At 54.7% G+C, this 14,516-nt stretch overlaps 1 protein-coding gene across 6 annotated transcripts in view; it reads left to right on the plus strand.

Moving 5' to 3' along the window:
* Positions 1–14,516, plus strand: part of RPTOR (regulatory associated protein of MTOR complex 1) — a 92,760-nt gene that overhangs the window by 40,867 nt on the left and 37,377 nt on the right. For all 6 annotated transcript variants that reach the window (XR_011741837.1, XM_065852099.2, XM_065852100.2 and 3 more), the window contains exons 12-20: positions 683–766; positions 2,054–2,164; positions 6,079–6,153; positions 6,681–6,746; positions 7,317–7,508; positions 8,286–8,426; positions 10,245–10,362; positions 11,593–11,733; positions 12,165–12,323. Coding sequence is in view for 5 of the 6 variants with exons in the window: in XM_065852099.2 (XP_065708171.1) it covers positions 683–766; positions 2,054–2,164; positions 6,079–6,153; positions 6,681–6,746; positions 7,317–7,508; positions 8,286–8,426; positions 10,245–10,362; positions 11,593–11,733; positions 12,165–12,323 (1,087 nt within the window). In the remaining variant the exon portion in view is untranslated. The remainder of the gene's footprint in view (positions 1–682; positions 767–2,053; positions 2,165–6,078; positions 6,154–6,680; positions 6,747–7,316; positions 7,509–8,285; positions 8,427–10,244; positions 10,363–11,592; positions 11,734–12,164; positions 12,324–14,516) is intronic.

Here is a 14,516-nt window from a genome sequence, read left to right on the forward strand (position 1 = left end):
TCAATTTAAAGTGAGGATTAAACGTCGCATTCCAATATCTTACATCTGTTAAGGAGATTAAGAACTGAAAGTCTGTCTGTTAATATTTCACACCAGGGTAGGTATAAGCCAGTAAACTACCACCTCATTATCATTGTCAGACTCTGTTTTAATGAGATTTTTATTAACGACTAATGTGACCTTTTGCTTCCCTCTTAAGTCTCTTACATCGATTTGCCAAGGAAAGCAAAGCCTCTTTTTGTGCTTCTGAGCTGTTTTGAGGAACGGGAGGCTGGGCCGTTTCCTCCCCCTGAGTCCCTCCTGCCGCCCCCATCGCGTTCCGGCTGCACTGGGAGGGCGGCCGGTGCCGCGGGGATCCCTGCGATGGATCCGCGGGGATCTCTGCAGTGGATCCGTGGGGCAGAGCTGTGCCGCACAGGAGCGGCAGCACGCACAGGGGCAGCGATGCCGGGCCGGGGATGACCGTGTTCCGAGGGGAACGCGTGCGCTCCGGGAGGGCAGAGCCCCCGGGACACTGTTCATGGGCTGAAGGTTTTCAGCAGCCAGGGTTTGTTTTCCTGTTTTATCGCTCGGCCCGTCGCTTTGCCCGAAGTCCCGGAACAGCGCCGAGCGCTCTCGCGTTTGCTCTGCGGCTGCGGGGATTTGGTTTGTTCAGGACTGACCGCTGCTCTCTCCTCCGCAGGTGCTGCTGAGCCAGGTCCATCGGCTGCGAGCTCTGGATCTGCTGGGGAGGTTTCTGGACCTGGGGCCCTGGGCGGTGAGCTTGGTGCGTGGATGCTGCTTATGGTCTTGGAAAAGTGCCATTGCTCTCACTATGGGCCATAAATACAAATGGTGATTTATGGCAGGACGATGTTCCACAGATTTGACAAACGACCGGCGTTTTGTGTGTTCATGTGTGTGAAATGGAGCGAGCATCCCTAAAAGAAAAGTTGTTTGTATTAATCAAAAAGGCCGAATAGCTGTTTGTTTGCATTACAGCAAAGAGGAGTTCCTTGAGAACGGTGTAAGATACAGTGAGGGACAAAACGGGAGGAAATATCTGGGACAGATACCAAGGTTTGTCGTGTCAGATGAATAACAGAAAAATAGCACACGTATTTGTCTCTGCTCTCTCAGATTACTGGCTGCACCATCTTCTCTTCATCTATTTGCTCTCTAGATTTTATAAGCTCTTCTGAGAAGGCAGCAGCTGCCTTCTGCATTTCAGACAGCGCTAGCACAGCGGGGATGGTAAATACCAATTAAACAGAGGAGTGGGTTAAACCGCTCTCGTACATGGAGCTGTTTGGTGATAAAGGCGGTGAAGATGAACCCCCAGCTGGTTGTGGAGTAGCTCTGTGATGGGACTCCTTAGTGGTTTTCGTTACGTTCCTTCTCCATCCCAGCCGGGTCTCTCCCGCACACCACCAGGGCCGCACACCCCGCTGGGAGGAGCAGCGTGTGTGTTACAGGGGATTCGGGCCCCTTCTGTGGGCTCAGTGCCGTGGAAACCCCTTGGCCGTGTCACGGGGACTCTGGGCTGCTGCCAGGTCCTGGGGCAGTGACACCTGTGCGTCCCCTGGTCCGTGTCCTTTCCGCTGTGCTTTGGGAAGGGGCCTCTCCAAGGTTCCCATGTCCCCTGCCCTGCTGCGGGCGCAGTGGGACCCCACGGAAAGCCTTGGGGAAAAGCCGCTCAGGTGAGAGGCCCGTTTAATTTGCAGGGGGAAGGCTGTAATTATGGAGCTTTTGCAATATGTTTACCTGTGAGAGCAAATGGCCCCGTCTGAGGAGAGTGCAGCGGATCATGAAGCGTAAAATAGCACAGGCTGTGACGAGCGGCAGCTTCTGCCAGATTAACTCTGAGTCTCCGTGGACCAAATGAGTCTGAAAATATCTGGTGACATCCAAGATTAAAATGAGCAATAGACAAATGCACGGAGATCCCCTGTTCACCAGAAATGTATGGAGCTGTTTCCTGCCCGGTTTGTCGTGCGTGGGTGACAGGTGCCCGGGGCAGAGCGCGGGTCCTGCCCGCGGTGCCCAGCTCAGCGCGCTGCTCTTCCCTCCCCAGGCGCTCTCCGTCGGCATCTTCCCCTACGTGCTGAAGCTGCTCCAGAGTTCAGCTCGCGAGCTGAGGCCGCTCCTTGTCTTCATCTGGGCCAAAATTCTGGCGGTGGACAGCGTGAGTACTCAGCGTGCCTGTTTCTTTGGGTTTTCAACAAGGTGCCTGTTTTTTCCCCACCCATTTGCTTTATCCAGTTGCTTTAGAACTGAGACTTTCTCCTGAGGTACTTCAGAAGGTGCTGTATTGTCTGCTCAGGACCAGCGCTGTCAGTTCTCAGAACGGGCTCTAGGGACTCTCCAGGTGTGGAATTTGCCTAGAAATCGAGCAAAAGTCATTTTTGGTGACTTGAACTCACGGGTGCTGCTCCAGGTGGAACGCACGTGCTCGTGCGTTGGTTGTTGCCATGGGAGTGTTGCCCCCCCAGAAGAGAAGTTGCTCCCCTTGTGGGTCCATGATTCTGGTCTTGTCTACGATATTTGGGCACCTTTTGGGATAAGTTTTAAAAACTAAGGCCTGATTTTTAAAGATGGCCTCAACCAGAGCTCTAGTTTGTAGGTTTTTCAATAAATAATTAAGCTAATAAGTAGTTGTAGATAAATGTGTATATCATATATGTGACTCAGTGTTTTGTGGGTGCAATTAGTTGAGAAACGTAAAATTATTAGGAGTAGTGCACACAGTTAATTGCAGACATGATTATGAGCTGATACAAAATGGTCTGAGCTGCTTGTAGAAGTTGGTTCTTGCCGATTTGAGGGTTCATTTTTGTTATATCTCTTCCATTTCCGTATGAAAAATAATATTGGATTTGTTGGAATTTTTCTTCACTGTTGATCTAGCATTGTCAGGTTTAGTTTTATAAATATATTTTCATTAATATCCTAAGAGGATTTTGGAAAGCAAAGAAAATGAAAACCGTTCATCTTCGGGCGACTGTCGCAGAGGTTGTTTGGGTGCGTTCCTGGCTGGCGCCTCAGCCCCGGGCGCGCTGGGGCGGCCGATGGGTCCTCCCGGGGCCGCCGTGCCCGCTGCCTCCTGCTCCGCGGGTTTTGTCAGAACAGCTATGGGTTGTGTCAACAGCGCTGTGGAAACATCGCACTCAGGCAGCAGTGTGTCCGTGTCCTTAACCAGCGCTGGCATGTTTAGATTCATCTGCTCTCGCTCCATGTCTGACCAGGTGGGGTTTTGTAGGATATTCACTGAGGACTTGGGGCAGCTCTGCCTGGAGCCCGCTGGAGTATTTCTGGCCAGGGCTGGCTCAGTTGCCCACTGTAGGTGTCCAGCAGGTATAGGATGTGTAGGAGCAGCCTGTGTTCTGTGCTGCTGCGCAGACGTGGCTGCGTAACCTGCAACACAGCCGAGGTCGAGAATGCTCCACATGCTACATTTAGGATGTTTGGTAAACAGCACCTTCTAAATCTTACATACTTGGATTTGAATTCCTGTAATCGGGAATGTAAGCAGGGCCAAAACTCCTGCACATTGAACAGTGCATTGAACAGTGCATTGAACAGTGCATTGAACAGTACATTGAACAGTACTGCGCGTGTGAATGCTACAGCGGAAAAGAGATGATAGAAACCAAACACTTCTGTTCCTTTGGAGTGCCATCAGCAGTATTCCTGCTTTCCAGATGAGTCCTTTGTTAGGGTTGTGAGCGCCGTTTCTCCTGCTCTGATCAATGCAGATGTTGGGTGCTCCTGAGGATGATGGTGAAGGGGGCATGGGCTGGCGGAGCAACGTGGGGACCCCGACCCACGGCAGAGCTGTGGGGACCGGGAACCGGGGCGGGTTTAGGGACCGTCACCCAGCATGGAGGTTGTGTTGAGAGAGGGGGTCTGTGCTCTGGCCCCCCCCCCAGCATTGGGAACTTGGTGTTTTGTGTAAGTTCTGAGCTGCCACACCAGCCTGCAGCTCCTTTGGTCCTGCTGTGTTATGCACCAGTGTGGCCGTGTGCTCCCGGAGGCGGTGCTGGTGCTGGTGCTGGTGCCACACGGGCTGTTTCCCTCCCTGCAGGGTGCTTGGGCAGCAGCGGCAGCGCGGTGCGCGCAGCGTGGCCCCGGCAGCCGCCCCGTGCCGTGTGCGTTACGGCGAGCAGAGCGGGATCGGGGGGAGCAGAGCGGGATCGGGGGGAGCAGGGCGGGATCGAGGGGAGCAGAGCGGGATCGGGGGGAGCAGAGCGGGATCGGGGGGAGCAGAGCGGGATCGGGGGGAGCAGGGCGGGATCGAGGGGAGCAGAGCGGGATCGGGGGGAGCAGAGCGGGATCGGAGGGAGCAGAGCGGGATCGGGGGGAGCAGAGCGGGATCGGGGGGAGCAGGGCGGGATCGGGGGGAGCAGAGCGGGATCGGAGGGAGCAGAGCGGGATCGGGGGGAGCAGAGCGGGATCGGGGGGAGCAGGGCGGGATCGGAGGGAGCAGAGCGGGATCGGGGGGAGCAGGGCGGGATCGAGGGGAGCAGAGCGGGATCGGGGGGAGCAGAGCGGGATCGGGGGGAGCAGAGCGGGATCGAGGGGAGCAGAGCGGGATCGGGGGGAGCAGAGCGGGATCGGGGGGAGCAGAGCAGGATCGAGGGGAGCAGAGCGGGATCGGGGGGAGCAGGGCGGGATCGAGGGGAGCAGAGCGGGATCGGAGGGAGCAGGGCGGGATCGGGGGGAGCAGAGCGGGATCGGGGGGAGCAGGGCGGGATCGGGGGGAGCAGAGCGGGATCGGGGGGAGCAGAGCGGGATCGGGGGGAGCAGGGCGGGATCGAGGGGAGCAGAGCGGGATCGAGGGGAGCAGAGCGGGATCGGGGGGAGCAGGGCGGGATCGGGGGGAGCAGAGCGGGATCGGGGGGAGCAGGGCGGGATCGAGGGGAGCAGGGCGGGATCGAGGGGAGCAGGGCGGGATCGGGGGGAGCAGAGCGGGATCGGGGGGAGCAGAGCGGGATCGAGGGGAGCAGAGCGGGATCGGAGGGAGCAGAGCGGGATCGGGGGGAGCAGAGCGGGATCGGAGGGAGCAGGACGGATCCGCGCTGCGGCTGAGGGGGAAGCCCGGCTTGGTGCGGTTGCACGCAGGTCGGGAAAGCCTCTCGTAGCTGCAGCCTGGCACCCATCCAGCCCTTCCCTCCGCTCCTGGGGCTGCCAAACCCAGCATCTCGACTCCCTTCAGCAATGAAATATTCTCTTGCATCTCTGTCTTGCCATCCCCTCTCAACAATTAGTTCCCTCCTTCACCTTCTATGCCTGATTAAAAATACATGATCCTGTCTCTGGCGTGAAGCGTGAAATAGAACCACAGGCACAGGGAAACAGATTGCCAAGGCGCTGTTTCCTCCCTCAGATTTTCACTTTTGTAGTAGGTATTCTTTTGGTTTGACCCTAATGTGTCAACTGGAGCTGGTGTGGTAGTGAGAATGTGCTGTGTGCCATGTGCTCGCTGCTGATCCTGCCCTAGGAACACCTGGGTAATTCTCCTTACAGGCTTTTAAAGCCGGAGGAGCTGCCTGTGCAGCAGGAGATGATGTTACTGCTGTAGAGGCCTAACGCACATTAGCACCTGACCCAACAATACAGCAATTAGTCTTGTTTACGTAGATGGCTTGAAATCTTCTTGTCGAAATCTAGTCCTAGGCAGGGGTTGGACAAAATGTGAAGAATGAATGTAAGAAGAGTGAATAACTCCTCCTTGCAGGTTCCTGGTGGTGGCGCGGGTCCCTGGTTTTGCCTTCGGTGGCTTTTAAGTGGCAGTGGAGGTTTAATGTGAGACAGAGAGGTCCGGTTTAACTCTTCTCCTGAGCAGGGGGTCCCATTTTGGGTCCCTGTCTTTGGTGGGTGGTGGGGGCTCCTTGGTCCCATTTTGGGTCCCTGGCTCTGTGCTGGGGCTCCTGCTGGCAGGTCCCTGGGGGAGCCTCGCGCTTTGTTTTGCTTCTCAAATGAAAGCAGGATTTGAGAAAAATTATGAAGACATGAAATATTAATGCATGATGAGAGGAAAAGATGTTTTTGTGTTACTGTACTCAGTGTGTTTTAATTTGTCTCTGTCTCGTTTTCCAGTCATGCCAGGCTGATCTGGTGAAGGACAACGGTCACAAGTATTTCCTCTCCGTTTTGGCAGATCCCTATATGCCGGTAAGGACAAGTCGTCTTTGTTCAGACTCTTGTAGTGTTTGCTCAGCGTGTCTTGGCTGACCCGGGCTGTTGAGATGCAGTTGGTGCTAACGGGACCGTCCCAGGTCCACGTGTCACCCCAGCGGTCCCCGGTGCGAGCTGGGGGTCACAGAGGCGGCCAAACCGCACACGGTTTGTAGACTTGTTTAGAGCCAGGGAAGCACAGGTTGCTGGGTGGGGGCGACGGGAGCGGGGCCGGGGTGGCCTCCCTGCGCTGTGCCACCCCAGTCCCCTCTGCAGAGCAGGGGCTTGTGTCCCTCCCCCAGAGCAGCACCGCAGCTGGGCTGCGGGGTCGTCACAGCCTGTGACGTGTCGGGTGAACCCGCGACAGGGCTGGATGACGGGAAAATTCTGCCCTCTTTTCCCTCTCTTGTTCATGTAATGTGATACAAACTGCACTTCGAATAATCTCACATTTCAGAAAGCATGAGATAAAGCTGTTCTCTGACCTGTTTTCTAGATAACAATTAGTTGTGTCTTGTTTTAAGGCTGAACACAGGACAATGACGGCTTTCATCCTGGCTGTAATTGTTAACAACTACAACACTGGGCAGGTGAGTCCCAGCACCTTTTCTCTCTCCTGCCTCCTCTGCGGTCGCTGTGCCGGGAGCGCCCTGGCTCGTCTTACAGCACAGCCCCGGACTGGGAAGCTGAAGCGGAGGGTTGCTGTGCGTTATTTTGGTGTGGATTATAGCAGAATGGAGCTGGCGGTGTGACAGACGCTGTGCAGCCGCCCTGGGGCAGCGCGGGTGGCCGGGAGGAATCGCTGCCCAGGGCCGTCCTGGAAACTCGACGGCTGCGATCGGGTTCTTGGGAAGGGTTTATGGAACGAGCCGTGGACCTTGGGGCTCTGACAGGAGCAGCGTGTATTGCCAGTGAACAAAACCAGGCTTTATACCTCACAGGAACCATTTCCAGTGCTCAGCTATTTAACTAGCTGTGGCAGCGTGTAGTTGGCCTTCCCTTCATGCTGCTTCCAAATGGTAATTTGTACCAAAGTCAGTATAGAACCACTGAATAATTATTTTCTCTTGATTTCCTGTCTATTTCAGAAATAATCTTCTCTTTCGATGATGAGCTGGGAAGCTGTCATCCAAATTACATGGCATTGATTTGTTTTTTAGGAAGCCTGCCTTCAAGGAAACCTGATTGCCATTTGCCTGGAGCAGCTGAATGATCCGCATCCTCTCCTGCGTCAGTGGGTGGCCATTTGCTTGGGGCGGATTTGGCAGAACTTTGACTCCGCCAGGTGGTGCGGGGTGAGGGACAGCGCTCACGAGAAGCTCTACAGCCTCCTCTCGGATCCCATCCCAGAGGTAACGCCCGGCGTTTGAAGGAGGCGCCAGTTGAATTGTCAGGTTTCTGGCAGAGGGCTGCAGGAACACTCACACAGCCAGGGCCTTCGAGAGCTCCACAACTGTGTCTGGTTCAAAGACAGGCTGAGTTGGGACAGCCTGGAATTGTGGCGCTGGAATTAGGAAACGCTGTGGGTTTTGCTTGCTGACGTGGCAGAAACTTGTTAAAAACGTGGCCCCAAAACTCACTGCGTGTTGCAAAAAACCTTTAGTCTTTTTGTCCAAAGATGAAAACTCTTCCCCTCCTGGTCCTGGTGTCAGATCACTGGGGCAGATCCCTCTGTTCTGCTTGGGATCTGCAGAGCTCACCCCGGTTGGAGCTGCTGTCTCTCCTCGTCTCGCCTCCGCCGTCCCCCCGTCTGTGAGCGCGTAGCCGAGGACAGCGGTGCAGGGCTCGGATTGCAGAGGTTCACAGCCCAGCAGGAGCTCCCTGCCTGCCTTATTCCTGTTCATTAACATTCTGGGCAACATCAACTGGAGAAATCACCCGTGGGAAGGTCACCAAGTATTCTGGGAAATTAAATATACTCCTGTCTATGTGCATACTTAGAAGTCAGGGCTTTGCTGAATCTCTTTTGGTTTTTACTCTCCGTGGGCTTTCACTTAGCCCTCGCTATTTACCTCGCACACCAGTCCAGGCTTCCAAATGTGCCATTTGTGGGCAATAAAACAATCCCACTGGCAAACTTCGGGCTGGAAACGAGAGGAAAAACACTAAAGGATGTTTGTGTCTCGCAGGTTCGCTGTGCTGCGGTCTTTGCTCTGGGGACGTTTGTGGGCAACTCAGCTGAGCGGACCGACCACTCCACCACCATCGACCACAACGTGGCCATGATGCTGGCGCAGCTCATCAACGATGGGAGCCCCATGGTCCGGAAGGTACGGCCGGGGACCGTGCAGGCGAGCTCTGCTCTCACAGACCTTGTGGAGAACTCCACTCATCCCCAAGCAGCTGCTCCACGGTGGGGTCTTGCAGCCTCAGGTCCTGCTGGGGGCACCGTGCGCGTGTGAGGACAGCGGCACAAACGGCACCGGCCGGGGCTGGGCTCGGGATGCTGCTTTAGCCACTTGTGCTGTTTCAATACACGTGTTACAACATTTCAGTTACTCTGCAATACAAGGAGCCTGTTGACAGGAATAACACGGTGTAGCGTGTCATCGTGTCCAGGTGTTGGCAAGATCGTTGTTCAGATCCAAATGTTTCAGCTGTTGAACACTGGACCTCTGATTTAGCTTGTGTATTCCACCAAGTAAATGTCTGAAATAGGAGTAACAACCTCAGGATTTTGTGGGAGTTTTTATATCCTGGGGTGGGTTTTTGTTGTTGGTTTGTTGGTTGTTTTTTAATTTAAAGAGAGTGTGAATGCTGGGATAAGGAAGGGCAGCAGTTACACTGGAGTCCTCTTCAGGTGCACAGACCACCGAGGGTTCTTGCTGGGCTGCTCTGCCACTGATGTTGTTTCCTGTTTTGCCTGCAGAATTGGACGTTACAGGATCTCAGTTTTAAATGCGGTAGCAACGCGCTCCAGAAGTGCGGAGTGTGCGGCAGTCCTGGGGGAGCAGGAGCAGGAGAGGGAGCGAGTGCTGCGCAGGGAACACCAGAGCTCTGCTGCTTTTAGAAACCACAGGGATGGATGACAGGCAAAGTAATTCTTCAGGTTTTGGAGAATTACAGTTCCTGGTGTGCCATTGTACATCAGTGGTACATTGAATAGTTTTTGACATTCTGGATTGTTCTTGGTGGGTGGACTTAGGTGTCCTAATGCTTGTGTTTACTCAGCTGGAACATCAGTACCCTGGCAGTTGTCACCAGCATTGTGAGGATTAATTTGTGTTGTCTCGCTCCAGCATTTCATCAGTTTAATTCAGGAGAGAAAGGCATGTCATGCTGTATGCTCTTTGAGATTCCTAAATGTCTCTTTTGGAGATCAGCCCCCTGAACAGCGAGCAGCAGCCGGAGCCAGCACTCCTCCTCTCCCGTTTGCCGGTTCCAAGAGCTCCAGCAAGCGGGACTGAACGGAGGGGCCGAGTTCCCCTCCCCACCCCACCCCACTGATTCAGCTTCACCTTCCCCGCGCTCCCCAGCCCTCCCCGGTGAGCGGGGCTCCCAGTGGCAGCTGTGAGGACGGACGGAGCGATGGTCCCTGGCGGGTGGGCGGCTCCGTTCTCAGGACCAGACTGCGCGGTTCAGCGCGGGATCCAGGCAGCAGGGACATCCGTGGCAGAGCGGAGCTGTGTCCCCAGGGGCCCCTTGTGGGGTTCCATCCCTGTCAGCTCGGAGCAGCTGCAGGACAAGAGCTTTGGCCGCATGCATCCGTGAGCAGCGCAGAGCGGGGCTGTGCTGGGGCGAGGACACCGGCGCTGGGCACAGCTGGTGGCCGCGGGGATGCGTGTCCCACAGGCCGGGCTGCGCGCGGAGCCGAGGGAGCCAGGGCTGCTCACGGGTTCGGTACCGTCTGCCGCACTGCGCCGCTTTGGCAATGCTGGGCAGAGCAGTGGCGGATGGAGACTTGTGAAGAGTGAGATTTGAAGCAGACTGCTCAGCCTTCCCGCACTTCACCCCGGAGAAGTGAAGGAAAAATTATTGGTCTGGGCGGCCACCCAATCTTATCAACAATAATGACCCTGTTGTTCCGTGTTTCCCTTTGATCTCTTGCTTCTGACCATGAAATGCTGTTTCTCATGCTGTTTCCGCAGGAGCTGGTGGTGGCTCTGAGTCACCTGGTGGTTCAGTACGAGAGCAATTTCTGCACCGTCGCCTTGCAGTTCATGGAAGAAGAGAAGAATTACCCACTCCCTTCCCCGGCTGCCACAGGTGGGTGATCGTGTCTGCGTGGGCAGGAGATGTATGGCCTGAGAGCGCTTGGAGCTTGTGTTTGAGGGGTTGGCCCAACACAATGAAATTCTTACCGGTGGTGATTTATCAAACAGCACCGTGGCTACAAGGCCGGGTGACGTGTGGAGCTCTAATGCCTGTTCAGCACTATAATATATTGCACTGGAGAAACACGTCCTGCCGAGCCCCTGCCTGGAACAGCCGTAACTCCCCGGCACGCTGTAGAGACTGGTGGCCCTGCCAAATCCAAGGGATTCCCATAGGACCCGCACTGGAGTGCGTCCATCGAGGCCGTACACAGGCTTACCAGCCTTTGCTTTTCCCCTGAAATGATGCCTGAAGCTCCAGTGCTGCGTTCCCTGCTGCGGGGCCTCAGTGTGCAGCGGGGAACCAGCCCCGCTCTGCTGCCCAGAAGCACCGGACAGGCAGCAGTGGAGAACTCGGTGCTCCGTGGAGTGGTCCCATCCCTTTTGTTGTATCTGCTGCTCTATGTGAGGAATGAAAAGTACTGGAGAAATTGTTGCTAACCTCATGTTTTCTTTAGATGTTAAGTACATTGGAAACCTTGAAGGATAATGGGACTGTTGCAATGGAAACGTGGAGACAAGAGCGTGTGCTGTCTCTGCAATGAGTGGTTTCATCCCTCTATTGTCTGAATAACTAAATTGCATTGGAAAATAAGTTTCTCTACATTTGTCCTTTGTGCTGCAGGAAATAAATATTACCTGCAGTTTATATAGCGCTTTATCCAAAGGAGTCCTGAAGTATTTAGAAGTAGGATGCACTGGATGCATTGGCCTCACCACCATAGCGCAGCCGCCTCTGCGGTGAAGTGAAGCAGCTGCTCTGAAGCCACGGGCCTGTGTGTATTCAGGAGTGAAAATGAGAAGGTTTGGGGAGTTACAGGTATCTAGGTCATGAGTGAAATGTGCATTGAAACAAGGCCTGAAATTTGGTGAGGAAACTCGAATTTACGTAACTCCTTATAACGAGCCTGCAAATGGTGCTGCTAAGCGGCGTGTGCTGCCGCAGCAGGTCCTGGCACAGCGCAGGGGATCTTTTGTCAGACCTCATTCTGCTTTAGCCTAAGGGGCAATGACTGAATTGTGGTCATGTTGGCAGTACTTTAGTTAGAGATTTGCTGGGAAATAACCAGAAGGCCATGATGGCTTTGGTTACATCTCTGATTGCTGAACTGTGCATCCACAGAGGGTGGGAGTTTGACGCCGGTGCGAGATGGTCCGTGCACACCGCGGCTGCGCTCCGTCAGCTCCTACGGGAACATCCGCGCCGTCACCACAGCCAGGAACCTCAACAAGTCCCTGCAGAACCTCAGCCTGAACGAGGAATGTAAGAGCGACTGCACAATTCTTTGATTTCTCTTTGCCCGCCTCCTGCAGGCTGGGAAATGCTACGTGCTGGACACCGGGAGCTGGCACCACCGCTGCAGCCCTGCTTGTCCGGCTGCCAGCTCCCAGTGCTTACATGAGAAGCCCCTCATGATTAGTTTCCATTTTCTGGCCATTACTATTGATTTTTCTGAGTGTTTGGGGACCAAAAAGGTGCCTTCCAACTTCCTGACATACACGGATTTTTAACTGGATCATTTCTGACCCTTTGATGCTTACTCTGTATTTAAACATTCAGTGTTTAAAAGGGGACGTTGCGGGATTGCCTGCACCTTCACTGATTGCAGGGTTCAGGAAAGGGCTGCTGTGCCTGGGTGGAAATTGTTCTCTCACCAGCTGCTGTTTGAGCGCCTGCCCCTTTTCCTTTGGCAGCTGGCAGCTCCGTGGCGTTTTCTCCGGGGAATCTCAGCACGAGCAGCAGCGCCAGCAGCACCCTGGGCAGCCCCGAGAACGAGGAGTACATCCTGTCCTTCGAGACCATCGACAAGATGAGGCGAGTCAGCTCGTACTCTTCTCTGAACTCACTGATAGGTGAGCAAAGACTCTCTTACCGTGCCCCCGGTGTCCCCTTTCTCACACGCGTGCACCAGCTCTTGTGGGAAGTCTGGACCTTAGCTCCTGCCAGATCTTACTGCAGCCAAACTGCCCATCCCGCTGGAAATGCTGCTCGTGGCTTGGTTGGGCTCCGTGCGGAGCACAGGCCCTGCTGCTCTGATGGGGACTGGAGAGCGGACGCTTCACTACGAGGGGCAGCAGTCCGGTAGGAATGTGAGCACAAAAACGTAGCGTAGGCAGGAGTTTCACATCCATGGCAGTTCCGTTGGCTGGAGATGGCAGCGAGGACTCACCCGCACCAGCGCCTTCCCCTGCTTGTTTCTCATGTGCTCGTGTTTCTGTACAGCACAACCGCTTCATAGCGTTACTCAGCCAAGCAAGCTTTCCCTAGCTCATTTCTTACACAGGTTTATATGTACAGTGTTAAAATAGGACATAAAAAGAAGAAATCCCAGGCTGTGTCTTAAAAGCAAAAAGGCCGAGTATTTCCCAGAACTGTGCTCCTGTGCGAGGAGCTCCAGGGCTGATCCCGCCGCCTCCAGCCCCCGCTCCGGCGTCTCCCGAAGCAGCAGGAGCGGCGCGGACTCTGACGCCTCCCACACCCCCGTTCTCTGACTCTCTGGGTGATGCCCAGAACTCTGCAGAGCCGAGTGCTGGAGCCCAGGAGGAGAGGCAGCTTAACGTGTATTTATGCAGCACATGGCTCATTTGTGTGTAATGGATTATTTGCATTTCTTTTATAGAGCGGAGCTGGAATGTTTATACTGAGCTGGTTCAACTCAGTTGTTTCTCAAGTAGTTTTCTCAGTCACGTCCAATTGCTGCGATAGCATTGCTTTGAATTAGCGGCAGTTTTTCAAACCGTCCGGGCCATTTGGGGCGGTGGCACAGACGACAGGCAGAGGGACACGGCTCCTTGCAGGGGAGGCAGCGCAGGGCATGGAGATGCTGCGGGAAGGCTCCGGATTGTCTTTGTGGTCATTAGATGTGCCTGCATGTTTCTGGCCTTCAAAAATCAGTGCAAAAAGAGCGGTGTGGCTGTCCCCGGGGCAGCAGGCCTGGCCTGGCTGAGGGGGCGTTGTGCTCTGCTCTGCGTTCGGTGGAAGAGGTGATGGTGACGGGGCTTTCCTGGGCTGCAACGTTCTGGGGTGGTAATTCCCGAGCCCCTGTGGCAGTTTAAAACCACGCGTTCACATTAGAAGCTTTAGCAGTTCATTTGCGTTGGATTGCAGGTAATGAAATTGGCTCTTCTAAAGCATGCCAGGAGTGTTAGGAAGTTTCTCTCCATTTTGAGGTAGAACTCGGGTTCTCCTGGTTTCCCTGGTGTGTGTGTGTGTGTCTCACCAGAGCTTCACCGCACAGGTGAACAACCTGCAGATGAGCGGGGAGACCTGCAGAACAAACCGAGCAGTTCTCCCGAGCCGCCCTCATTCCTATTCATTCGGAAGAGCTCACATCCAGCTGGAAACGGCAGAGCTTATAGAAGTGTTTAAAATTCATAACTCACACAGAATCCCATTACCTCCAGCGTTTGCCTGCTCAAAGCAGGCTTTTCTCATTCCTGCTGAAGGATTGCATCCTGCAGCCTGCTCGCTGCGGCTCCCCAAGGAAGGAGTTTTCAATGTGCCGTCAGCTCCCGGCCCAGCGCCGCGCGGCCGCTCTCGTTAACCCCTTTGCTTCAGGTCCTGCTGTGCGCCCACATCCGGCTGTAAACGGGCGAGGGGAAGCACCCGGGAGTCCACCCGGGTCGCAGCCGTGTCTTCATGAAGCGTTTTGCTCTGCTCTCTCTTCTGGAAGAATTAACGGTGATTTGGCTCTGCAGGAACAACGCTGCCAAGTATTTGAGACAGGCAGCGCAGTAAAAAAGCTGCTTTGGGCACATGGGTGGGCTCTAACCCAAGCAGAAATCTGGTCTGTAATAACAAGAGTAGAAATTGGCAAGCGCAGTTTAATTCCGTGTTCTGTACTCTGCGCTCCCCGGGTTGATTCGCTGGTGTTCAGGGCTTTCTTCCTCTCTTGCAACTTCAGGAACATGGTGCTAGAGGGATTATTCTGGATCAGTCCATCCACTTCACTGACATTCAGCATCCTACAACGTGTTTCTCCCCACAAAGTGGAGGAAACCTCTCCAGTCCTTGTGCCGTTTTGCAGACAGCTCCTCAGCCAACTC

Source organism: Patagioenas fasciata, chromosome 18, assembly GCF_037038585.1.
Source record: "Patagioenas fasciata isolate bPatFas1 chromosome 18, bPatFas1.hap1, whole genome shotgun sequence".
In the NCBI taxonomy this organism is placed as follows: domain Eukaryota; kingdom Metazoa; phylum Chordata; class Aves; order Columbiformes; family Columbidae; genus Patagioenas; species Patagioenas fasciata.